Source organism: Bombyx mandarina, chromosome 01, assembly GCF_030267445.1.
Source record: "Bombyx mandarina strain Sakado chromosome 01, ASM3026744v2".
NCBI classification, from domain to species: Eukaryota; Metazoa; Arthropoda; class Insecta; order Lepidoptera; family Bombycidae; genus Bombyx; species Bombyx mandarina.
Genome location: NC_143208.1, coordinates 544,624 through 572,559, shown reverse-complemented (window position 1 = coordinate 572,559; position 27,936 = coordinate 544,624). Strand labels below are relative to the sequence as shown.

The following is a 27,936-nucleotide window of genomic DNA, read 5'->3' as shown; positions in this document are numbered from 1 at the left end:
CTAAAGTCCAGCTAAAGAGGATCGAGTTCCTCGTACATTAGCTGACTAAAAACGCTGGCAATAACGTTATGTGAAGGAGCCGAAAAAAGAATGAAAAAAAAGGCTTACAATCAATAACTCCCAAATCCCCGATGCTTTGTATTTGCAAACTGGTTATGAAAAAGTTTTAAATTAAACCTATACTAAAGAATGACAACTGTCAATCAATGGCGCTATATTTCATAATGTCCAACGATGACAAATAGTAGCAATTTGGTACCTAAATAGTTTTTTATAATAATAATGCTGAAGGCTTCTATTAGATTCACACAAATTTGGCGCCCAGTCGTCACTCCTGTACGGAATCGTCCATATCCGATTCCTTTTATAGATTTCCTTAAGAATATTCCTGAGACTCAGTATTCTAGGCTGGATAATGGTTTGACAATTGCCACTGAAGAAAGGGAAAGTTACAATACTTGCGTTGGACTGTTTATAGATGCTGGTTCTAGGTATGAGGACAACTTTGAAAATGGGGTGGGCCACTTTTTCGAACATCTAGCGTTTAAAGGTACAAAATGTCGAACAAAAACTTTACTCGAAGATCAGATTTCATCTTCTGGCGCCATCTTCAAATGCTTCACGACTAGAGAAATGGTGGCGTATTACGCAGATTGTCTTTGTTACGACCTTCCGCGTGTTGTGGAAATTTTAACGGACTGCATATATAATAACAACTTTGCGACGGCTGACATCGAACTTCAGAGAAAGATTGTTTACGCGGAAATGATCGAACAAGACAAAAATTCGAACACTGTACTTTACGATTACTTGCATTCCACAGCATTTCAGGGCACGCCGCTCGCGCAAACCGTAATGGGACCGAGCTGTAATTTGTATAACTTCACTGACATGACGATCTCTAGGTACCTAGCGAAACGCTTCGATCCAGCGCGGACCGTTCTCGTTGCCGTTGGAGGAGTCAAACATGATCAAATGGTCTTTCTGGCAAACAATTACTTGAATAAGCTAACGCCCCTAAAATGTGTCGATATAGGTGTTGCTCGATATACGGGCTCTGAGATTAGGTTTAGAAATGATTCCTTACCAGTCGCCAACTGTGTAATGGTAATAGAAGGACCATCTTTTTGCCATAAAGACCAAATTGTAATGGAAGTGGCAGCAAGCATCATTAGTGGGTGGGACAAGTCCCAGCCTGGAGGTATTAACCATGCAGTTAGAATAGCACGAGAGGCCTCTACGGATAAATTCTGCGACTCATATAAAGCAGTTAACATTACTTACAAGGATACGAGCCTTTGGGGGGTGCAATTCATGGGGCCGAGTGTGGAACTCGAAGACATGGTACTATCAATTCAAGGAGAGTGGATGAATATGTGCCATACGATAACTGATGCAGAAGTAGAGAGAGCTAAACGGGAATTGAAAACTAAAGTGTTGTCGAAGACTGAAAGTTGCGCTGGTACATGTCACGAAATAGGCAGATGGGTTCTGTACAACGGAAGAAGACCACCGCTACACGAGAGAATCTGTGCTATCGACAGCGTCTTCGCACAAGACATTCGACGAGTGTGTAATAAGTATATTTATGACAAGTGCCCGGCAGTAGCGGCAGTAGGTCCCACGGAAGGTCTCCCGGACTATACCAAGATAAGAGCTGGAATGTATTGGTTGAGAATATAAATTTGTATGTTTTAATGTTGCCATTTGAATTACTGTATTTATGTTTGCTGTTACGATACAGATTGTTTTATTATGCTTCGCTTTATTCTCCAAAGAATTCATTATTTTCAGCACACATATTACGATTAACCGTATAATAATTTGCAATGTTATTTATAATATATTTCCTCCTCCTCCTTGCATCGTGTTCCTCAGTATTGAAGGTCGTGACCTTCAAGTACCAGTTCGGACAATTTCCCTCCTTCCTGTCCTCTGCGTATTGGATAGCGACATTGATGTTGGATGTGGTCTTAATTTGTTCGAACCAGCGCATAGGACTACACTCCCTTGGCTTTTTTCTCTAATTGTTATTTACTTGGGAGCACTAATATTGGGGAAAAAAAATCCTATATAAACTACTAATAAAAAATAATATAGCAATCTAGAAACATTTGTTAATTTACAAAACAAAAACAATACCCAAAAAGTATGTTACTGCAATATCTTAATTAATAAAACAATTTATTACTGACTTGAAAGTACACATAAGAATGAAAGTTAATAAACAATTAAAGTAGCATTTATTAGGCAAAATAAAACTCGTAATATCGTACAAAATTATAATTTATTACATCATGTAAAGCTACAATATAAAAATTAAAATATTTTGAGTATGATGAAGATCGCACAACGATCTCATGCTAAACAATACTAAAAATACTTCTAAGCGCACACTGCGCAAAAACTCCATTATATAAAATATGTAGATTTACGGTACGATAATCTTACGGTACAATTTGAAATTCAATTGTCTTGAGCAAATTCATCACTTGAAGTGTTTTAAAAAAAACAAACCAAAATCCGATGCTGTGTTCAAATGACTAAACTGTAGCCGCCAGCCAGCTCAATGAAATTACGTCCCTCTTCGGAACTGTTAAAGGCATAATGTTCGCCAACAAGATACCAAGACGCAGTCGCCATCCATTACCCGTTTAGTGACAATCATTGAGGCCGTCAGCGCAGAAGAGGCCCCGCAATTTTTATATTCGTGCTTATACTATACTGCAATTTATTTAAAACATAAATAAATTTTAATGCAAACCGGCCTACCTATAGTTTTGCACATAGTTAACAGATGGATTTATAAATATTATTTTTGCGCGTATTGTTTTTGCCTACAAAGCAGTGTAAAAGTAAATTCAAACCTCATTATTTTCATGCGAACTATGGTAAGTTAAAGCCACTTTTATGCTAACGGCCTCAATCACAGTCGGGAACACAGTGTCAATCCGCAATTATTTTTTTATCTTGCCTTTTTCACAACCATACATTTTTTAAATACTATTGTTTAATACTGTAAATTCGAGACAACTCTTAATTAAAAGTACAGATTTAAATGAACAATTCGATAAGACGCATACACAGCATCAGATTTTATTTCGTTTGCCGAAAATATTTTACTATATTATAATTTAGTAAACTTGATCATGATATTGTAATCTGATATATCGTCCTTATTATAATATTATTCTTCGAATGTTATCGAACAGTATTCGAGTGCCGTATAACGGAGTGATCTAATTTCGTTTCGCATCTATTAATTCGTTAAATTTACATTTTCGTATTATTTTAAATTCGTTTTAAGGTGTCTTTTTTTCAGTTCTGATTTCTATACTATCGCAGAATGCACTTTTGTTCGTAATTAATATATTGTACATTCATACATATTATGTTCAAGTTATATCATAACAATTTCACAACCGACTCATTACAATTTTATTATTTATTCCAGAATCGTAGTTTTTTTTAAATGTTATTAATTAGATTTCCGCTTAACCAAATGTCATATCTAATTATACTGGCCAATGTCGAACAATACATCACTATACATATATGATATATATACGTATCTATTTTCCTTAAATAATGGAATGTATACAAAAATATGAAATTTCAACAACATTCTGTTTCAAAATTTACTTGTTCAACAACAAGATTCAATTTTGATTTCGACAATCGCTTTGTACTTTAGCTGTTAATATTAATGTACTGTTAATATTAATCTATATATTCGTGTGCATATATTACGTTACTATTACACGTATGTATCTAAAAGACTTGTTATTAAAAATCTTTGAGAGTTTCATCGTACCATAGTAACATAGTTGGGATGACGGGAATTAATTTGAAAAATGCCTTTAATAGTCAAACAAAACTTAATTATAGTTATTTCATATTTTTTATTTGTTCAAAAGTCGGCGAGCATTACGAAACCTAATGATAAGCGGTCACTAGAGTTCGGAAGCGCTAGTGACGGTCTGTTTAAAATATATTCTACCAAGTCTGGCTTGAAGAAAGTTAATTAGTGATAACAAAACTGTAACTTTTCAAAAAATACAGTTTATGGAAGTTTGTTTAGGTTAAACTATTGATCGCTACTTCAGTGGTGGTGGCTGCGTCCGTATCAATGGAGTGGAACAAATACAGGTATTTGGTTTTATCAGATTCTTGAACCCATTATCTATCTCGAGGTGTTGCTTTTGTATTATAATATTGTGTGAAAACTTTATAAATTAACATGTTTAACCATCAGAATGTTTATTACATGTTATTACTTTATACACATATAGAGGAGGAAGAGGTCGACCGAAGAAGACATGGATGGAGTGTGTGACTGACGATATGAGAGAGAGCGAGGAGTGGGTGTTAAGATGACGGCTGATAGAAAAGAATGGAATAGAAAAATTCGCTGTACCGACTCCACCTAGTGGGATAACGTGGAGAAAAACAATAAGAGATTACTTTATAAACATGTAGGTACTTAAGAAAGGGGAAGAGACTATCAAGTTTTTTTTAAAATATCGTTCTTATGAGAACGGTGTTTTTTTTTAGAATTTATTTTGAAAGTTCTATAGGTGTCACGTCTGAAAACGATAGTGCAATCAACCACCTTGAATGTTTTATCGATACATTGGCAGTGAAGAGTGGGTGGGTTTATATTATCGACATGAAGCGATCAGCCCTCTCCGCTCTGAATTTGAATTAAACATTTTTATTAATTTATTTAAATTCTACACGTCTAGCCCCTTAAGGTAAACATAAAAAGTTTACAAATCGTTATAGTAACACCGTTTAAGGCAAATTACACACGACTAAAATTACTATTGCTGAAATAAATAAATAAATCGTTATGATAATAAATCCGTTATAATAATTCATGTCTTTCTTTAGTGTGACTTTATGATAGCCTATATAATATTAAAACACAATATTAAACTTCTTCTTCTTTACAACTTCAATATTACACACAATACCCGTAAGTCGAAAATAGTTTTCATTATTATGCATTTATGTATATCAAGTGTTCAATTAATATTTAGACATGATTTTTAGTAATACAATATGTTTTTCGAATTTCTTCATTATTTTGAGTATATTGACATTTTTCATAGTTAAATTAAACACCCAAGAGGTGTTTTCAAGTTAATTATCAATTCATCATGTCAATTCATAAAGGACTTTATATTTTCAATTTCACACCCGTCATCCTGTCATTAAAATGTGAATAAAAAAAGACAAAACTACACAGTGAGGTTGTTTAAAGTTTAAAATTGGCAGTAATAGAAATTGTTTTTGATTTTTAATAATTATGAAACACGAGTCTTCGGAATGTGTCCTTTTTGTTGGTTATTTTACTGTAGCGAAAAAGTATTAGAGTAAACGTAACTATCTCATACATCATTCAATCAATGAACCACATGCACAGACAAAAGGTTCCAACTACGTATTAAATGTGTGAACAACGGAATGAATAGTACGTGTTCTATCTTTTTTACTTGCTTAAATGCTTAAAAAAATATATGCCTTCTGACATTTTATAATAACCGAAGTGTTATCATTTTCGCACACCGAAGGTTCCGATGGATTAATGTAATAATAATTCTATAATGAATATTATTAATCTCTTACGGCTAATAGGGATTTTAAACAGAAAAAATATTCTAGTACTTTCGGTTCTTGTAATCAATTGGCTTGGTTAATATTCATGAACTCTGATTACACTTTTACTGTGCAGTTTCTGTGCATTGCGCAGTAGTTTGATTCCCTAATGATAATCACAGTTAGTTGTTGTGCTGGTTAATTTAGATATAAGTTGTTCTCAAAGTTAAATTAACATTGCATTATAAATCGCAAACCTTCTGTCTGCCACGTGCAGAATTAAGAGCGCAAACATAATCAAATAATACTGCCAACTTTAACTTTTTATAGCATATGAAAAAAAGTTTACAAATATATAAAACCTATTTTCTACAAGATAATGTATTGATTAATCGAATATAAACATATTGTTTATATAGACGGAAAAAAACATATGTATTACACGATCTTATATAATTAAATGGTTATGGCATAGAGCTTGAAGACCTTTGGGCGGGAATGATGATCGCTGATCGAATTAGTGATACAAGACAAAATGTACACAATCAAATATCTCAATTAGAATTGTCAGACACGAAACAGCCGTTACTGTTCAAAACAAAGATATATTTTTCCTGGGCAAGCATCTCAATCAATTCACTCAGTAGATTGATTGAAGGTAATCCAATGGTTATGGTGTGCTGTAAAATTTTTCGTCTCTACGTAGCCCATGTTATTAAAGTTACCACAAACATTGCCAATAATTTGGCAATCATGAGTTAACGCAAGTTCGATTTTAATACATAAGTTACATGATAGGTTAAAACGGTTGTAACAAATTTTGACTCGTACCACTCTACAATCCAAACAGCAATTTATGACTAAGTTTTATTTTTGATTTTCGATTCCATCTGACTACTACAGCTATACTATTAATGACATTTAGAATCGCTTAACCCCTTTAGTGTCATGTAGGTCACCGATGGCCTACGTAGCGCACTAAAAGGAAATATGTCGATTTCTCTTTTTTATCTTCTTACTTAGAGCGCCGGACTATCCAGTAAACTCTGGGAAAGACAAATACGAAGATACTAAGAATGAATATAATGTCTAAGAGAAACAAAAAACTAAAACATACATTAGAAAACAAAAGAAGGCAAAGTTTGGCAATCTCGGTCCCATAGTAACAGAAATCAAAATAATTACGAAAGAAATCGAAATAATTTCTTCAGTGCGCCACATAGGGCATTTAGAATTAAATGTGACGTCTCATTGACATGACCAAAACTAAGTCAATGCGGTTACCGTACGTACTTATTATGTCATATCGACGCAATCCAGGCGGACGCGCGTCAAACTGTAGAATCAATAATACAGTGCACGAACAAATCAATTGTTTTCACGAATGAAACGAGTTCAATGTGTCGCTGACGGTCGAAAACCAAACGTTATTATTTATTTTGCCAGTTCTCAAAAATTCGACAGAAACTTACACACTAAGAAAAACTATCATTAATTACTAACTTTGTCATGGAAACACAGATCTGTACTATCGCAAACATATTTGAGCACAACATCTTAAATATAATGTAATATATTATTATATCATTCAAATTTTAATTATTATCATTTTTTTGCAATGCATTATTTTTACAAATAATTATGTTCACAAATGGAATGTAAAGGTAATATAATAATATCTTATTGGAATGTATTGCGGAAATTATAAATAGATATATTAATAAATTATATTTGTATACGGTGGATTTTATATGATTTTTATTACTATTCGCAATGTAAAAGACCAAAAAATCGTATGTAAATATTTATCACACGTTTTAAAAAAAAAAGTATGATCACAAATATATAATAATCGATTAAGGTATCATATACGAATTATTGGATAGATTTCTTACAATGTTAGACATTTCGAGATTATGTAATATAATATAATATTATATTTATTTATATATGTACCATGTTTATGTTATAACCTAAAGGCACAGATATTAACAACTATTTGGCCACGAAAATTGAGTATTCAGGGAGGAAATCAAGATCCACCATTACACAAAATACATACAAAAATATACTTAATATCAAAAAATTACTTCAACATTGAATTATCAATGTTTTTATTAAGCACACAACCTAATATATTATTGCATATATGCACTGTTTCTTATTACTATATTCATTCGCGTGTAATTCAAAATTTACATCGAGATAATTAGCTGCACCGTCTACTGTTATAATATTATTTAATAAAAAAAATGTATTGTAAATAGCATTGGTATGAAAATAATTTGGTAAATTAAATATTTAAAAAAAAATCTTTCTCGCTCACACGATAATAAATGCTTACAAAACTACACAGCTACCGAAAAAAAACTACGAGTCGTCGTCTACAATATTAATTGTTATAATCTCTTCTTTTTTTTTTAATTCACCTACAATCTAAAACCTACAAAATATTCATAAAAATTCTATAAAATCAGGTTGATTATGCAGACCTACATACTAATGGAATGTTACTTATTATTTTTTTATAATTGAATAGTACAAAAATGTTAGTCGTTATTATAAAAAAAAAACTTATATTAATGGTTAAAAAAATACCCAAACCGTAAATACGACGAAATATGGACGTACCAAATCATTTCATTTGTGAATAGATACTATATATATTACTTCCCAAAAATACGCCTTTTGCGCGACTTTAGATATTCCAAATATACAGATATCTTTGCAATCGATCAGCGGTCGCGAAGGCATATATGTATATAGATATATTCTTATTCTTATAAACTTCATATGGTTCACCGATAAGTAAAAAAAAAGAGAGCTAATGACTATAATTAGTTTCGACTTCAAGACGATGGGACGATTTTTATTAAAGCTAACCTCGCTTTAACGCCGTACACGAATAAACATCGACGACCAAGATATACAAAAAAAAATACAACTAAAGTACAACATATATATATATACTATATATATAAATATTGGAATGTTTCAGATCTTCAAAAAGTCGGATCTGTTTTTGTCCTTTGCGAATCGCACTAAGCTCGAACGATTGCTGTTTAATAAAACAGTCGCTTCACACAGGGCCTGCTTTGAGGTATAATTCACTCTTTTCGTGTTCAATAACCCTAATTAATAACGTTCGAACACACAACTTTGTATAAAATTTACAAGCCTAAATTGAACCGTATTCGAAAAATAAGTTTTTGTATTATCACTTAATACTAATTATTTTGTAAAACCTACAACTAAGTAAAGCATAAATTTATAGATGAATTAAACAATATCGTATTTTGTACTGTTAGGTTATGCTTACTACATTTTGGTGAACAACTTCATTACACCATCACACAACTCAGCATCGTATCGATAATCGAAAATTAATTACGGGACGTCTTATTTGTACGTTCGTTTTAAATAATGGCAACGATTCAAATACAAACTCTAAATTTCTCGACCTAGCTGCCTAATTACAAACAAAAAAAAGTTGTACTCTGCGAATATTATGGGACACCGAGACATAATCGAAAATGACTTATTGAGACACTACATGTCCCAGTTTCAACCTCAATCGTGAGAGAGAAGAATATGTTTTTTATCCTTTTGTCATAGAAAAAATTACGAAAGTTATATTATGCTAAACCACCACCAAAGGGCATGCAAATGGAATCGAATGAATAATACATTGTGAACGATAAAAAACATATTATTCACCTACAATATTATCTTAGGCATTTTATATATAAGAATGTATTTTGTTCGAAGTATTTCAGTCTTTGGATATTCTGTTATGGAATGTATACATATACAAAAAACGCAACAAAAACGTTTTGTACACAAGTCAGATTAATATAATGATCTAATTCGTAATTTATTAAAATAATCTCTCCATTAGAGTATTCAAAAATGCACCAAAAATGTACCTTTTATTATATATTATTACACATATTCCGACGATAGACTATTTGATTGATTTAACTGTAATTCGAGTCCTGCGAGCAATAATATTGATATTCGAATCGCTTTAGTATAATTAATACTTTCATATTCTTCGCACATGCCTTTGAACATCATCCAGTGATATAACGGCGTCACAGTACAATAAACATGCTTTCAATGGAAGTGTCTTGTATAGAAACAAATAATATTATAGTAACGCTTATAATTTTTATTTTGCATATTAAACATAGACTTTTTCATGAAATATTCACTCTTATTTGAGTAAAGTAATATTTTTCCAAACAATTAGAAGAGCACATAAACATGAAAATAAGCCGATATCGTCTAGTATATAACTAACGATTTCGATCTGAACTTTAAAATAAGAATCACTGGCTAGTTTACCACATTTAATGTTTTTCAATTAATGTTTTTATACTTTTTCGTATTCATGGTACGGACTAACTAAAGTGATCCCAGGCGATTAAATCATCAAGTATCAAACCCTAAGCCTCTTTCAAGTCTCGCTTATCTTAGCTTAGAGGTTTCAACTGTTACTAAAAAAAATGTTTTCATAATAATTTATTTGTGCACAATTTATTTACACGCCATTTTAAGAAAAAAAAAATTAAATAAATTGACATATATAATCGTGCACATACTTTTTGGTACGAAAATGCAAACCAATTAATTAACAAACAACTCGTGCCTAGTGATATTTAACACAAATAAGCATTGTAAGCTTTTTATTACTATTTATGACTTGCTCAAAATTTTATTGAAATATAAATATAAAACTGTAACCATACTCTAAAAGCGAAACTGTCTCTGTACTATACGTTGATTAAAATACTTTTCAGAATTGAGTCCCAACTTAATACAGTAAGCACTGTAAACATAATTAAGGATGTTTTTATTTGCTTTTAAATGAACGTCGCTATTTTAAGAAATTATCTTCCTAATCACGTATCGTGGAAGACTGGTCAGGATTCACTAGTTAAATTTATTATAATTAACACGACTCAAGATTGGAATTTCTATTATATTCTTTATTTATTTAATTTAATTGCGAGCAGTTATATTTAGTATACTGTGACGTCACACAATAGTACTGAAACGGTTATAATTCATGTTGACAGCTATCTTTTCTATTAAAGATACTCTCTAGCAATAAATTCCTCAGTATTATCATCAAACAGTCTATTGTCATTAAATTTTAAGATCAACGTTTAATGACCCTCACGTATATACATAATATACTCAGTTTAACTCGTTGTGTTAAAAATGAAAATGCAAAATATTTAACTATGAGTAATTTTACTGACAAAACATTCAGATCTCAAGTGTTTTTTTTTCACAATTTCATCTGACATTAATCACTGTTTACTCAAGTTAAATATTTTACATGCCCTATACGTTTTTGTTCTTTTTTTAATGGTCAAGAAGCAACCCTTCATACCGTGTCTTCGTTCTCGGATTTGGAAGATCGTTCAGGCGTTGTAGCTTGATACTTATTATCCGGCGTTTGGCTTGCGGGTGTGTTCGGACCAGGAGTTGTAGCCCGTGGACTACTGAAATATACACGAGGCCGTTTAGAACGGAAATTTATTTAATTGAAGTTCGCATTTGCTCTTAAGTCTTATTTAGTTCAGTTAATGTGAGTAGTATTATTGTGTCGATAGTTTCCGTGAACAGACACTTAGTAACCTTATGCATAACGTGAAGTATATAATTGTGTGAAAAAGATTTTTATCAATTCCGTCCGAGACGCTATGACAATAACTGATAAAATCAGGCCGTCGGTTGTCTACTCATAACTAGAAACGAAAATAAATACGTTGCAAAATAAACATAAAATTCGCTACTTTCGTATGCATTGCATTGAAGTAACAAAGCCAAACAACGAACAAATAATAAAAACAAACAAAAAATATATATATTATATAAATTAATATAATAAGCGTGGCAACCCTGCTTCGCCGCCGCGTGCTTCCTCTACGCATTTCGCCCGCCGCTCAGCAGCGCAGATTACATTTTATGTTCACATTATCAACTACATTGCAATTGTAATGAAACCAACAAAATTTCAAGAGACCTATCATTTAACTGAAAATATTGTAATTCTGTAATGCTGAACCGCATTTTCTCTTACCTACGCAATTTTTTTTTTTTTTTTCTAGTATAGTACTCGGTAAATACAACTCATGCGAAGCTTAATATACAGGTGATAAGTAAATAAAATACAAGACCTATGAGAATTCCCACGCTTTTATGATTTTCATTATTTTATCATTCTAAATATTAACAAAAAAGTTACTATTTTTAGTTGAATATATTTTTTAAGTTTATTGATTATTTTAGGAACAAAGTTATGAGGTTTCAGTCGTGTCTCATGATAAGTTTTACTAATAATTCCATCAACTACATTTATTATAAATGTACAAGTCATACGACCTTACAGCGCACTTCATGGTGTAAGGGGTTCCGGTATCCCCCTGATGTCACAACATGCATGATAACACTAACCCCGTGACATGAGGTAAAAAAAACTTTTTTTTTATTGCTTAGTTGAGTGAACGAGCTCACAGCCCACCTGGTGTTATGTGGTTATTGGCCCATAGACATCTACAACGTAAATGCGCCACTCACCTTGAGATATAAGTTCTAAGGTCTCAGTATAGTTACAACGGCTGCCCCGCCCTTCAAACCGAAATGCATTACTGCTTCACGGCAGAAATAGGCTGGGTGGTGGTATATCTGGTGGTGGTATATCTACCCGTAGGGACTCAAAGAGGTCCTACCACCAGTGAAAAATTGTATTCTATAACAGGTACTATTTAAATGCCAGCAATTATTCACCATTCGAACTAAACGCAAAATAAACCACAATCTATACTACACATGTAGATAAAAATGGTATATAACGAAAGAAAAACTAATTTCGCCACAGCAAGAAGGCTTTTGCATTCAACAAGCATTACACATTTATTCAAATCTACAAATTAAAATACGAATAAGTAATTTGTATCCAAGCGGCCCGACGGCATTGCTTCTTGATCTCAGTGTGCTTAGTGCGAGTGTTTTAGCGCACTCGATACCGTAAAATTTAACTAATATTTGTATGGAGTTGGAACGTTTGCTTACGTTTGCCACTAGAGGCGCTGTTCCAACTGCATACAAAATTTTAGTTAACTTTTACGTGATCGAGAACGTTTAATAACTCACACTACGCATACAGTGCGGTGCGGGTCATTAGCACCTACTGTCTGGTTTGTGACGGAACTAATCACAGTTTCTAGTTTAAGAATACAACCACTTCTACAAAACCTCATATCTCGATGTGGGCGACAGCATGGACACCCTTTTACTTGAACACAACGCATTTTCGTAATTACTAAATAAACCACTACTTGATCAATAATTCTCATATTATTTTGATTAAATTTTAATTTTCGTAAACATGTACACGTAAGTCATTATTATATATACACTAGATGTACTCGCCCACTTCGCTGGGCATTTAAAATTAACTTTATTATTTATTGTCATTATTATTAGGGAGTCCAACACTCATATAAATATTAGCCTATCCATTAAGTACATGTATTTTCTACATGGATACCAAGTTTCAAGTCAATCGGATGCACGGTTCAGTAGTTATAAGGGAACATCCGTAAAAACCACAGTAGATTTATATATTAGTATAGATATGTACATAAGTATATTGAGTGCAGCTCACCTCTCATACTCCTTGTAATCAGTAGAGAGCGCTGTTTCACTGCGCCATTTGTTACCCATAGAGCTCTGCGAGCTGAAAATTAATTGAGCATTACTTAAATACAAATTGTTTATTGATTAGATGGGTGAACGAACCCACGGCCCACCTGATGTTAAGTGGTCACCGGAGCCCATAGACATAAAAGACGCAAATGCCTACCATGATACATAAGTTCAAGTCTTTTGTATTACTGCTTTGCGGTAAAAATAGGCAGCGCAGTGGCACATACCCGTGTAGGGTCACAAGACGGTCTACTACCAGTTAACATTATCAATCAAATAAGTTCAAATACATGCTACGTTGAATTAAAACAGTCAATGCATTGTGATTAAAAATTTGGATAGGTCTAAAATGAAATTGGAACTTAATGTTATGTTCCAACAAAGATGACGTCATTCAAGTTATGATGCCTATGGCTTCAGAGAATGCTTAACGCCGGCTGAGCCATAAGCTCATTCAACCAGCTAATAAGATGGGGTAAATTAGAAAAAAAATAGTAAATGATATTGTGATAATTGTATCGCGCTTGATGAAACAATCAAAATAGAATTATGATAAATGCGACTAGAAGTGAAAAAGGAAATTCAGTTTGATTAATAGCGGAATGGTTACAGTCTCGTGCCCCCAAGAAGTTGGTTCTTTTTTTTTTCCTACCCAAGCTGGTAGCCTTGAGAGGCTATTTCAGCGTAACCTTAACTAGTAAGTGAGCTCACGGGGCTCAAACCGGAGAGTTGCTAACACTGACCCTAGCAAGAGCAGTGCTTCGCAGAATCTACCACCGGATCGGAAACGCGATCCACTGAGAAGATCCGGCTAGAAACTCGATGGGCTGTGTCTGTCTGTGGGTTAATTCGCTCCAGTGACCGGAAAAGTTGGTTCAATGAATACTTACTTCTCGTATTCCCTGAAATCGACCCCAAGACCTGGATCAGCACGCCACTTAGCTCCAACCATGTTTTGAACGCTGAAAATTTTAAGTAATATTTAATTTAATATCCTTAAACCATTGTAACAGCAAAATGAATGAACAGACATCTTCTATTGAGTGAACTGATTGAATGATTAGAAGATGAATGATCAACCTATTTCCCCGCCTATTTCTGCCGTGAAGCAGTAATGCGTTTCGGTTTGAAGGGTGGGGCAGCCGTTGTGACTATACAGATACCTTAGAACTATATCTCAAGGTGTGTGGCGCATTTACGTTGTAGATGTCTATGGGCTCCAGTAACCACTTAACATCAGGTGGGCTGTGAGCTCGTCCACACAGCTAAGCAATAAAAAAATAAAAAAACACTTTTGCTAACTTATTATAATTTTTATTGCAAAAAGTTTTCATTTGCTGTCAAATCAAACATTTCGTGAGCTCGTTGCTCAAGATCGAACTACACTATAATAGAGAACGATGATGCATCAATACAACGATAAAAAAATTTGAAATGCCAGTCTGTTCGAAATGACCTTCAGTTTCATTTATTTTCCCGTCTGTCAATTTGTTTTGACATAATTCACAATGACTAGTAATAACCGGTGTTCGTGGTACTTTTTTTTTCATTTTCTTAGATGGTTGGACGATCTCACAGCCCACCTGGTGTTAAGTGGTTACAGGAGCCCATAGTCATCTACAATGTAAATGCGCCACCCACCTGGAAATATAAGTTCTAAGGTCTTAAGTATAGTTACAACGGCTGCCCCGCCCTTCAAACCGAAATCCATTACTGCTTCACGGCTGAAATAGGCAGGGCGGGGGTACCTACCCGTTATAATGCAAATTATAATTTTGCAGGTTTCATTTTCATTACACGATGTTATTCCTTCACCGTGGAAGTCAATCGTGAACATTTGTTGAGTACGTATTTCATTAGAAAAATTGGTACCCGCCTGCGAGATTCAAACATCTATGCATCGCTCAACACGAATGCACCGGAAATCTTATCCGTTAGGCCACGACGACTTCAAATGTCAAATTTGTTTTGATATAATTCACATTGACAAGTAACATGATCGGTGTCCATGCTTTTTTTTCTGCAAAATTTGAAGCATCTGCTGGCCGGTAAACAACATGTTGCTGTAAAATAATTAATTAAACATACACTTGCTTCATTTGATCACCCTGCGTCGTCAGCTGAGCGAGGTAGGCGGCCTGCTTGCGGTGGTGGTACTTGTGCACGCGCAGACACGACGGGTTGCGCATCCGCTTCTGGCAGATGTCGCACTGCAGCGTGCCCTCGCGCGTGTCGTGCTTGTCCCGGATGTGCACCTTCAGGTTGTAGCGGTTCGCGAAGAACCGGTGACAGTTCGGGCACTTCACGCCGCCCGTCTTGCAATTCCAGCCTGCGGGACAACTCACGGTGTCACTACAAACTGTACGGTGTGCTTAGTGCGAATTTTTAACATTCTCTATAGCGTAATAGTTAACTCATATTCGTAAGTTTTTTTTTTCTACCTAAGCTGAGAGCCTTAAGAGGCTATTTCAGCATAACGTTAACTAGTAGATGAGCTTACGGGGCTCAAACCAGAGTGTTGCTAGCACTGATCCTAGCAAGAGCAGTGCTTCGCAGAATCAACCACCGGATCGGAACGCGACCCACTGAGAAGATCCGGCGAGAAACTCAGTGGGCTGTGTCTATGGGTTAATTCGCTCGTCGAGCCCTTCGTCGCAAGCGACGGGTTGGACTCTATGTAATTGTGGGAATTTATACATATACTAAATATACTATCTAGAAGACTGAAAAGTCATGTTTTGTTATTTAATATCATTACGCCATGCAACACTACATTTTTTACTAACATATATGACGGAGAGTCTGGTCCATAGATTTTAAAATGATGATGTCAGCGTTGCCATTTTCTTCGTCATTTTTATGGCCTTCCATAGTGACAGTAATTGGGACTCACGTTTCCAAAGAATTCCATTTATTACGTATCAAGTATACAGCGACAACAACAAAGAGCTCCGTTTCGTTCGGCTGCTACGTTGTAGATGTCTATGGACTCCAGTAACCACTTAGCACCAGGTGAGCTGTAAGCTCGTCCACCCTACTAAGCAATAAATAAATAAATGCTCGAGCCAGAATGTTTTGTGCGACAATAGTCACTCGTTTTTTAGACATTACCTTAGTCATGAATTCTCTTGAATACCGTCTTAAACAGTTGTTGACATACTTAACATTAAGAAAACAGTTAGCCCTTAACTATTTTTGTTAACTAAATTTGTTGGGTCGACCAACATATTTAAGAAATACATTATATGACAAATATCGAATTGTAAAGTATGATCTCGACCAAAAAAAAGGTATTAGGTGCATTTGAATTATTTAGTAAATATTTACCTACAATTATTGTCTGACGTATTGCGCCAAACAATACACAACAACTCTGTTCAATTCGGATACGATTTCAAAGGTTCTTACTGATTTTTATTAAAATACTGATTACAATTACACTTTATTTAATAATGTTTCAATATTCGAACGAAACTGCAGCGCAATAAAATTCAAATTAATTAAACAACAATCTGATTTTCTTAATTCTTCATATTGTACACTTTTTTTTTTTCGTAATAATACACATTGCAATAAAGACCAATAACTTTATAAATTTTTGACATTCTGAAACTTATTGTGTCGAGAAAATATTTAATGTCAAAGAGTATGTATTTCTTAGATTAAACAATCTTTAGTACCTGCCCAATCGTGGACCCGTATTCCAGTACGGAATTCGCCCGACACAGCTGGACGACAAGAATGCATGAGAATGACAATAGTAAAGTACAACAATCAACTCTCTATGAATATTAATGAAACAAACAAACCAGATAAGCGAACGAAAAGAACATATTAAACTAAATGCTTGGGATATTTTGGAATAGATATAATTTTATTATATGACATTTTAAAGGAAAGAAACTATATGAAAAGCGATCATTTTTTTTAAATTATGCTTAAAAAATACATTAAATTAATAAACAAAAACATTACCCACACTACCGTGTATTTGACACACACGCATATATACTCTTTTATTTACTGCGTATAGTCTGTGGTAAAATTGAGAATAGATTAAATATTGTTTGTCTTGATTAACATTTGTCTATAGTGTGGTTTTGGCGAAACTGTGATTATAGAAGCATAATAATCTTTGATTATGGAATCATAAAAGTGTACAAACTTATAATTACAATTAATTATATTCGAATTTCGACTACTAGGGGACCACTAGTTTAAGCAAATATACGACTATTCTCATTAGCTGACTGAAATGTATCTGACACAATAACCTGACGCTTCGACCCTTGGCAACTTATGTGACATTCTCGTGTCGTCTGCTCATCCGTTCGCATGAGTTTTGGAGAAACCTTAAGAGATAAGATTCTTTAACTATACTGAGACCTTACAACTCATGTCTCAAGGTAGGTGGCGGCGGTAGATATCTATGGGCTCCGGTAACAATTTAATATCAGATGGACCGTGAGCTCGCCCACCCATCTAAGCAATAAAAAATATCAGATCTTTTCTCAATAAGCACGACTAACGTACACATTACGACTGCATTCATTTACATTTTTTTTAATATTGCAACAACTTACCGGCTTCCTTGGTTTCGGGCAGGACGAGCACGCTGTGAAACAAGTCGTTGTCGAAGTCGATGAGGGGTTCACTGTAACAAATACATTTACAAAATTCAACAAAACCAAAATAATTACAAGAACTTTTTTATTATTCTTTTATTTTTTGTCATTTAATTAATTATTAAAATATTAGTATTATTAGTATCAATATTATTAGTATTAAACGGTAGGCAGCGGCTTGGCTCTGCCCCTGGCATTGCTGACGTCCATTAGCGACGGTGACCACTTACCATCAAGTGGGCTGTATGCTCGTTTGCCTTTACGGCAATAAAAAAATAATTACACAGAAACGTAATTGAGTTTATTTAATTATTTAGTTGCACCAACAAAGTGATCATCAATACAAAACCATGACAAATTTACAATAAGTACACGGCATATATCCCCTCAATTATAGTTGCTATTGACAGCGCATCGACAACATCTTGAAATTAGAAAAGTTAAATTCAATGAGTAATTTTAAGAAATATGAAATCCAGAACAATACTTTGTCACTTTTTTTAGCCAATTTGAATTCGTTTTTAATGTGATAGAAAATAATGAAAATAATTAACAAAAATATGGTTTAAAAACTAGTAATTACGCTTTTCCTCTGGACTTCAGATATCTCCTGATTGCATTTGAACTATCACCCTGCCCCTCAAACCAAAAAACCACCATAATGTTTACAAAAACGATCCATACAGATATTAACTAGTTTTACAAAACTACTGTGTTATTAAAGTTACTTCTATATAAAAAATGATGCGCGTGCAACTTGGTGCACGTGGAAGAAGTGAAACTTCTTTTGCGGTGAGTAATAATGTGGTTTTCTTCATTTTTCATCCTTAAATCAAACTTCTCTTGTAATAGGGAATGTTATGTATAAAAGAGAAGACCTAATAGTTCGCTTTGTCCTTTCCCTCTCTCCACGGTCGAGTGGTTCGCGAGACACTCTATTTTCTCACTCTTGCTCTTCTTAAATTGTATCTTTTGTCTCTAGCCGTAACGAATCTGTCGCGATCTAAATTTTACTCTCAACGCGCCTAAAGAAGCTTCACTTTAACAGTCATGATAAAATAACCGTTTAAATCAATTGTATGTATTGCAAGGTAAAGCTCGCTTTTTAGAGGCTATTTCATTTTTAACTTACCGTGTAGGTGAGCTTTCGAGGATCAATAGGAGATGTTGCTAACACTGGCCCTAGCAAGAGCAGTGCTTCGCAGAATCTATCACCGAATCGGAAACGCTACCCACTGAGAAGATCCGGCGAAAAACTCAGTTGGCTGCAAAACCTAAATACTGACTTACCTGTCGTAGGCATAGTCGGTGTTTTCGGGGTGTGTGGGGCTGTCGTTGACCGGTCTAGGTTTTTTCTTGACGCTGGCGTTTTTATTCGGCGTATTTTTTAATAATCTGCAAATACGATACATTCATGGAACACAGCTTTTTTTTCAATGACCACACAAGGTAGTAAACGTTGGTAGCCGCGTAGTCGTCAAGGTTCCACCACAGCCATGGCCCTATGTAATGCCGAAGTCAACCACAGCGCTATCTAGCACCATCCAGTGGTTGTTGCATTCAGGACTTTTTATTCCGCGTAAAATAAACTTGATAGGTATTTTGGTAAATTGCTGTTTCGTTTAGATAGATTAACATCGCACAGAATAAGATAATGACTTACTTGACACACAATGATATACTTAAAGACTTTAAGTATATAAAGAATTTTCGATAACTTCAAGAATTAAACAAAAAAATATGCGTTCCAATGACAACTCTTCTACATCTTTCTGATTTCGTTATTACTATTCAGATATTTTAGAAAGTCCATTCCAAAATATTTTCACAATTTTTTTTATTATTTCGTAAGTAAGAAGACATATCAATTTTATTATGAACTTTTTATTTATACTATAATCCATTCCTTATAGATAAAAGAGCAAAGTGATTTCGAGATACCTTTTCAAAGGACTTCTGACGGTTTCCTCTTTGACTGATGCACTGTCAGAAGTTTCAGCCAGAGTTTCAGTAGCGATGGTGTCCTCGCCGCCCGGCACCCATTCCTGTTGACTCTCCGGTGATGGTTCCGAGATACTTGGTTTTGTTACTTGCTTCTCTTCTGTCACCGGAGGTGGTGACTCACTCTTCTGAAAGCATTTTATAATCCGTCTTTAAAATCCAATTGGAACATTCTAAAGAGGCCTTACGACATTGTAATTCATGTTCTATCTGATAAATAATTACTAAGTTTTGCCGTTTTTCAAAAGTCCAGGTTATCAAAGCGGCTACATTTTGTGAAAAAAGGGATTTTCAAAAAGAAAGGCAATTAAAAGTAAATGCAATTAAAGGCGATTTTTGTAAAATGAACTTTTAAAAACTTGGGAGTGCAATATAGTTCAATTTTTAAGGTTAAGGTGCGCCTTGCCAAAAACGAAAATATTTTGGGCCGCATAGTCACTTCCGATGAAAAATGGATCCTGGTTCGGCACCAAGGCAATGCCCCAAACGAAAACTTAGCCCTAAAAACTGAACTGTGAGGAACTTATCACAATGATGGAGAAACTCCCGAATTTTGTCCAGTTTTGGTTAATTACTTGTCCCCGCTCCGACACGACAACACTCGACCTCATACGGCACAACAACTAGGGTTCTCTAAGAAGCATCGACCGATATACACTTTTTCCAAAATTTGGATAACTTCTTAACAGGGAAATAATTTAATAGCCGAGAGACAAATGCCTTTGAATAGTTTGTTAGCACTCGTAATCCGATTTTTCAAGGAAGGGATTAAAAATTATCAGTGGTCTGGCAGAGATGCATCTATACCATGTGTGCCCTTTTTGATTGATCGAAGTAAAATTTATTTATTAAAAAAACATATTTTAAGTTTCTGTATACTAAACGGTAATTTCGTAAGATTTCAAGATCTATTGTTATACATATACATAAAGAAATGTAAAAAATGACAGCCAACCTGTGCGAATACAACACAACATACAACTGATTCACTGGTGGTAGGACCTCTTGGGAGTCCACACGGGTAGGTACCACCACCCCGCCTATTTCCGCCGTGAAGCAGTAATGCGTTTCGGTTTGAAGGCTGGGGCAGCCGTTGTAACTATACAGAGACCTTAGAACTTATATCACAAGGTGAGTGGCGCATTTACGTTGTAGATGTCTATGGGCTCCAGCAGCCACTTAACACCAGGTGGGCTGTGAGCTCGTCCATCCATCTAAGCAATAAAAAAAAAACTGATTGTACAAATCTTATAGTTAACTGAAAATAAACAAATACTTGTTCAATAACTATATTAATAACCGTATTAATATGAATCCCACTGCATCTATCAAGAACACAACATCAAGTAAATGTCATGTCGATGTTTATTTACATAACACAAAATAAAAAAGAACACAACAAAAGAATAGAACGTGGACAAAATAAAAAAGGTTTTTCAAGAACAGGTTTTTCTCCTCAAAGAAATGTGACTTATATGTCAAGTGTTATATTCATGAGCGAGGATTCCATTATTTAAATGTTTTAATTAAACAAGAATATCGTGCATCTTTGAAGAGAGACACATACAAGGAGCCCTGATTCTTGTGAATCAACACTCACCTCCCGATAAGCCGTATCAGGCGATGATATACTGATATAAAAAGGAAAGGTTTCCGAGACCCAGAAAGGAATAATCTATCACCTCGACAACGGAAAATAATGTTCATATTTCTTGAATCGCGCTAACGACTTTTCAAGATAAGCTTGTATACACTAGTTCAAAATAAGATTATGATATTACAACATACGACTGTCGATCTAAACCAGAGTTCCCCAAATTTTTTTGTGTCGTAGACCCCTTGCCATGTTTTCCGTTTTGGGTAGACCCCCTACTTACCTGATATTGATTTCCTGTAAATTTCTAACTGTAGTAAAGTTTAGTGTTAACAACTTAAAGTAAAAACACATGTTAATTTATACATTTATTAATTGAATTTATATTAAAACTACTCAAAATAAAATTTTGTATCTGCTAAGTAAAATATACGTAACATAAAATGAACATAAAATAACCTATAAATTAAATAACATAAGCAATAAGTCAATATTTTTAGTGAGAAGGATGAACCTGATGCTTTAATAATAAATTATCAACATTTGGCGTCAATTTTGTAAGGGTTAATCTTAAATCTCCTCGGCTGATATGTCTTGATATTATAAGATAGTACGATGTAAGTAAATAGGTACTATCAGTGTATGTGTTGAGATCCACTATCGTGGACCCCCAAATTTTTTTTCGCTGACGTAGACCCCTTGCATGTTGTCATAGACCCCTAGGGGTCGATATAGACCACTTTGGGAATCACTGATCTAAACGAAAAAAACCGGCGCACAGTGGAAAATTTTCATATTCATATTATTATATATTTCATACGTAGAAACATAAGTGCCATCCATACCTTTGAAGTACAAAGAAGGACTTTTTTGGAAGAAAGGATTTCTGGTGGCCCGAAAGCCTTTTCAGTTTCACCACAGGTAGACGAGCACGGGTTCGGCCAGGAAGGGTGGGATTTGCTAAGAAGTCCTCGAGCGCCATCGAAGGATCTAACAGCTCAAGGACAGTTGCTTCGTGAATGAATCTACTACGGATCGGAATCTATACTATACTTGACTATACTATAACTATACTTGAGACCTTAGAACTTATATCTCAAGGTGGGTGGCGCATTTACGTCGTAGATGTCTATGGGCTCCAGTAACCACTTAACACCAGGTGGGCTGTGAGCTCGTCCACCCAACTAAGCAAAAAATAAAATAAAAATCACGACCCGCTGAGGAGATCTGGCAAGAAACCCAGTGCGCTGATGTTAGGTTTCACGTCGAACACGAGTTCTACGAGTACGGTTACTAGGGTCCCTACGTCTGCTCCTAGTATTAGACGACGAGTCGATACTTACTTTATAGCATAAGTTTAAATTCAAATTCAAATTTTACATCTAATCGGTATCATGTTCCTGGGTAATTTTATCGGTATTCCAAAGCAACAGTAACTTAAAACATGGTTAATCACTACACAACCACTCACCGCGCATAAATGATCCAAGACTAGGCTTTCCTATCCGACGAAGAATAAGCTCAAGGACGGATTGATCAAGTTTTTGTACCTCTAATCTTCAGTTTTATGACGCCCAATCATGTGAATGATAATAGATTTACATGTAGGATTTGTAAGGTATCTGATGAGTATGCAAAAATATAAAACTTATAACAAATTATAATGCTAACAGTAAAAAATATTGACAGGCACAAAATGACTTTAAACTTGATGCCATTTTGTGCGTCTCAGCATTTTTTTTACTATTTATTCAACTTTTATTCGACGTTACAGTACCAGACTAATAAAAAAAATTAAAAATAAAAAGGTTATCGTCTCAATCATTCTTACACCACGCTCGAGGGAATCATGAGTAATTGTGACAGATTGACGCTCGTTGTTATTGGAAATTCTCAAAATTGTTATCATTTCTCTCGTTTATATTACGTAGTTATTATGTTCAGAAAAATATAAACAATAGCTGTGCATGCCTCGAGTCTGCAACATCACAAGTAGTACATAAAACTCGTCACATACCACTATACCTATTTTGTGTTACCTTTTGGCGTTCTTTTAGTTTAACGTGGGGGCCACAATACTGTGATATCAGCACAACCAAACAACACACACCGTTAAGGTTTTTAGACATTTAATTGGACACCATATTTAAATGTGCATTATTGAATTACATTGTACAAATCATTTTCTTCAAATCAGTTTCAATCATGTGAAACTTGATATTATAATAAATATTGTAATAATTTATTTATTCAGTTGCTAGTTTGCTAATGCAGAATATACGTCACTGCCACAGGTTATCTCAACTAAAAGCACAAAAACAATAAAAGAAAAACATATAGCGATTTCGTGAATTCTGCACCAGTTTCCATATCAATGAAGATCATAACGAATGACGTATGTCCTAATTAATTCGTGCGAAATAATTGAAATATGTGGATCTACATCAAGGATGTTTCATAAAATAACAATTACCAATCTGAAGTGTTTATTGAACTTGTAATTTCTGTAATTTTGTGAAATGATTTATGTAAATTCACAATATAAGCAATATGTATTATTATTTATATTATGTGTATTATTATACTATTTATATTATATATAATATATTATGTATTCAATAAGTTTATACATTTCATTTAGGTATCAAATACCAATAGTCGAATATAATGAATACAAATAAGAAAAGCTACAACACATTTATTTGCCAGCATATCAAACTATAAATAAAATTATTCTCTTCAAATATGGAAATTCTGTGCTTAGATGCTTTATAGCTTGGCTTCATCAGTGTACGGATGCTATGAAGTCATTCAATTCAATTTCTATTCTTTGCTTTTAATACTGTCTTAAAATGGTTATTAATTTAAGATTCCAATATATGATTATTTTGGTTAACAGACATCATTATAAGATCAAGCCAATTTTATACTTTTGTCAAAGTGATAAAGTGTACACGTTATATTAGTCACTTAGGTTGTGGTTCCAGTGTGGTAATCGAAAACAATTGTCCCAAGCAAAGAGCCTGTGGTGGGACACTGAAAGGGATGAATTTAATTCAGTTCAATTAACCCTATTGTGTTTTTTTTTTTTTTTATAAAATTAGCCGGACACAAGTCCATTGGCCGAACCCTATTGTGTGGGAGCAGATGTTGCCAGAACCCAGATATAGGATACCACATATACTGTAGCACACATTATTGCTTTGTTGTGCAAATGTACTGGAAAATAGTACAAATCCACGAAGTCAGACAACTAAAACTCATTGGGCTCCACCACTTCGCCTGAACGAAAACTACGGTACCGCATCGGGCACGTCGAAAGTCCGCCTTCGCCGGTACCAGCGCCGAAATCTCGTCGCGGGCACGCTTCGAGCGCATGATAAGTATCGTTTGGTGGCAACCCGAATGTGGCTCTCTCCCGCTGACTCTCCACAGAATGATATTCTCGAAGAAGACTTGCATGAGGCGGAAGGAGAGCACGCCATGCCGCCTATCTTACCATTCCTCCAGCACGGACACCAGGGTTTCAAGCGTGTGCAGGCAGGCGGTCGAAGTTCAACTTTGCTGAAGGGGCAAAGCATATATTGTACCTACCTCTTACATCCTCAAAACTTATACATAAACTATATCTCTTTAACTAGGTTAAAAAAAATTTTGACACCAATTTTCTTACCTCCCTACCACCAGTTAAGCCTTTAACTTGAAGCAACTCGGCTGTGTGTAAGAACCCGGATAACTCTTGCTGACGTACATGCACCTCACCTCGGTACATGAACTGAAGGAGCTGACGTAGCTCTTGCAGCTCCACATCTTTGAGAATTACTATTGGATGCTCACATGGATTCATCTGTGTGACAAAAAAAACTGAAATAGTGGCACCATTTCTTCATTGACTTGGGTTTGGGAAAAAAGGTTCAACTAGTGATAAACATTGGTGACATAAAAATAACTGTTACACTAACTGACACGGTGGTGCAGTAGATAGCACCACTTAGTGTTGCACCGTGGGTTGTAACAACATTGGGTAAGCATTGGTGCTGAACAGCTCTATTTGCTCTTTGTCTGGGTGTGCATTATCTATACATTTATTGTCATATAAGTCATATAAATATAAGTCTCTAGTTCCCACAGTACAGGGAATCATAAATTGGGGCCAGATGACAGTGTGAGACTTGTCCCTGATTATTATAATTTTGATAATGGTGCACCAGAGGTTTGTTTTTGATTAAATATCTTGAATGTAGCCAAATCACAGCAAAGCCAAATTACATGAATATTTGCTCATGGTAAGAATCAAACCCACAACCCTACGACACAAAAGTTAAAGGTGTTACTACTGCACCACCAAATCAATCAAGTTGGATAACTATCTAGTTCCTTTATGACTGATGTAGGTCATAGAAATATATATTTGATCATTTGTTTTCACAACTTTTTTCACTGAAACAATCATTGAAGCTTTACAATTATAAGACAGTGTTAAATTAATGGTATAGGTATGTATATAATAGTCACCATAAGGAATAAAAATACAAATTAATTAAATAAACTATGAGTAAATTATATTATATTGACGAAACTTTGACAAGTGTTTTCAAATGATTAATGATGAATTTAACAGTTCATGTAGATCTGTGACCCAGATTGGCAGTACTGACTATAATAACTAAATTTATTTATGATCAATATCTGCATGTATACAACAACAATATCAAGTAAATGGATGGAATTAAGTTGCTGCTCTATCTATTTACTGTGTAAAATTGTTACAGTGTTGTGAATCAGCTGACTAAAACTAAAGCTCTTATTGCATTTTGAAATTATATTTCACAACCTACAAATTCCATAGGTAGGGTTTATTGTTACTTTGCGTGGTAAGATTTCACTTTTTGCACTATATAACAAAATAAATGCTATATTTTTTAGCAAATAATTTATGAAATATATGCAAGGTAATCTTTTTTATCTTGTTTATAAGTTATAAACTATGTTTTTTTAACCACTAATGTATTAATAGTATTTTTCTCCAATTTCAAATATTATTATAGATTGACATCATCACTGCTTGGATAGTTTCAAAATTATAATATTAGATACTCTAATTACAGATCCAATTTATCAAAATAAATGAAAGTTCTGTTCAATTGTCTTTTTTCTTCTAACTAACCTTTTTTCACTCTTAGTTATGATTACAATTTTAATAGTAATTTTCTTGAAATGCTATTAATGTGCATAACAAAACATCGGTAAAAAGTTTTAAAATACTTTAAGATTGCGTAAATTTTATCATTGAATGTTTTGCAATTTTTTTATGAAAATGACAACATAATGTAGCTATTTAGTAAGACGAATTTGAGGTAATGTATTAAAAGATGAGGGTTCATTATGAAAGTCAACATAGAAAACAACATCTCTACAGGACACTTTAAAATCCAACATGTATCCTAATACTCTTGAATAGCTAGTCAATATTCTATATTATGGTCCGTTATGGTTTTTGTTCATAATACTAATGTTGTTATGCATACGGTATACATATATATACCTAGCATATACTTGTGAACAATTTAAAAACAATGGCATCTATGACTAATTCACTGACTATATAAATAATAGACAAAAACCAAAATAAGAAGCAAAATGATGTACTACTGCAAGCAAATATTTTCACATAAATGCCATAAATGGGCGTCACATACTTTGATCTTGATTGATATTGATCTGTTTCAGAGTTGCAGTTTTACTCATAAATTGAATTACAAAATAAAAAGTATGAGTCATACCTTGAATAGTTCCTTAAAATAAGGGCTGCAGACCGAGAGGATAAGCTTGTGTGCATGGACATACTGGCCACCCGCCGCAAGCGTCACGTCCACCAGGTCCTCGCCTTCCAGCAAAGCGTGAAAAGACTGAGACAAGTTCGAATGGAAGTCGTTCCACCGCAACGAGAACTGTTCTGCCATCGCCATCCTAAACGTAGACGCGCCAAATCTCCTCCGAAAATACACCTCCGCCCTACTATCCGCTACCCGTAACACTTTCAGTACTTACTACGCGTCCCTACAGTGATACATCACTGAAAACGCAAACAAGCTAACTGCCCACGTATACTTATTCCAAATCTCGTTTTTATAATTTCATCGTGCAAAAATACGCATCACGTATACGCCACAAGCGCTTCGATTCGATTCACGCGTATTATACAATGTAGAATTGCAACAATGAAAAAAAAAACAACAAAATGTCGCACGGTTTGCGTTTGCTTCACAAAATTCACAATGCACCGTTCATTGTTCGACAAACATTAACAACGTTATGTCAAGTCTAGAAGAAAAAAAAATGCGCAAAAACAACATTGTTTTTTATTTTTAGAACATTATCTTGATACAATAT

At 34.4% G+C, this 27,936-nt stretch overlaps 2 protein-coding genes across 6 annotated transcripts; one reads left to right on the top strand and one right to left on the bottom strand.

The window, feature by feature from the left end:
• Window positions 1-220: 220 nt before the first annotated feature.
• Window positions 221-2,516, top strand: LOC114245374 (cytochrome b-c1 complex subunit 1, mitochondrial). Its single transcript, XM_028177524.2, has one exon. It carries the CDS (start codon window positions 283-285, stop codon window positions 1,681-1,683), a length of 1,401 nt encoding a protein of 466 aa, XP_028033325.2. The 5' UTR covers window positions 221-282; the 3' UTR covers window positions 1,684-2,516.
• On the bottom strand, window positions 2,269-27,936 carry LOC114246384 (uncharacterized). Of its 5 annotated transcripts, none has more exons than XM_089740194.1 (10): window positions 27,327-27,936; window positions 25,217-25,390; window positions 19,890-20,077; window positions 19,239-19,343; window positions 17,907-17,977; window positions 17,004-17,051; window positions 15,412-15,652; window positions 14,214-14,285; window positions 13,283-13,354; window positions 2,269-11,111 (listed from the first exon to the last, which is right to left on the bottom strand). In XM_089740194.1, the coding sequence occupies exons 1-10, from the start codon at window positions 27,510-27,512 to the stop codon at window positions 10,997-10,999; spliced, it is 1,272 nt and encodes a 423-aa protein (XP_089596320.1). In that variant the 5' UTR covers window positions 27,513-27,936; the 3' UTR covers window positions 2,269-10,996. The 5 variants fall into 5 exon arrangements, with proteins under 5 accessions (XP_089596320.1, XP_089596315.1, XP_089596325.1 ...); XM_089740189.1 differs by having other exon boundaries at window positions 2,269-11,114; window positions 27,327-27,930; XM_089740199.1 differs by having other exon boundaries at window positions 2,269-11,114; window positions 15,418-15,652; window positions 27,327-27,930.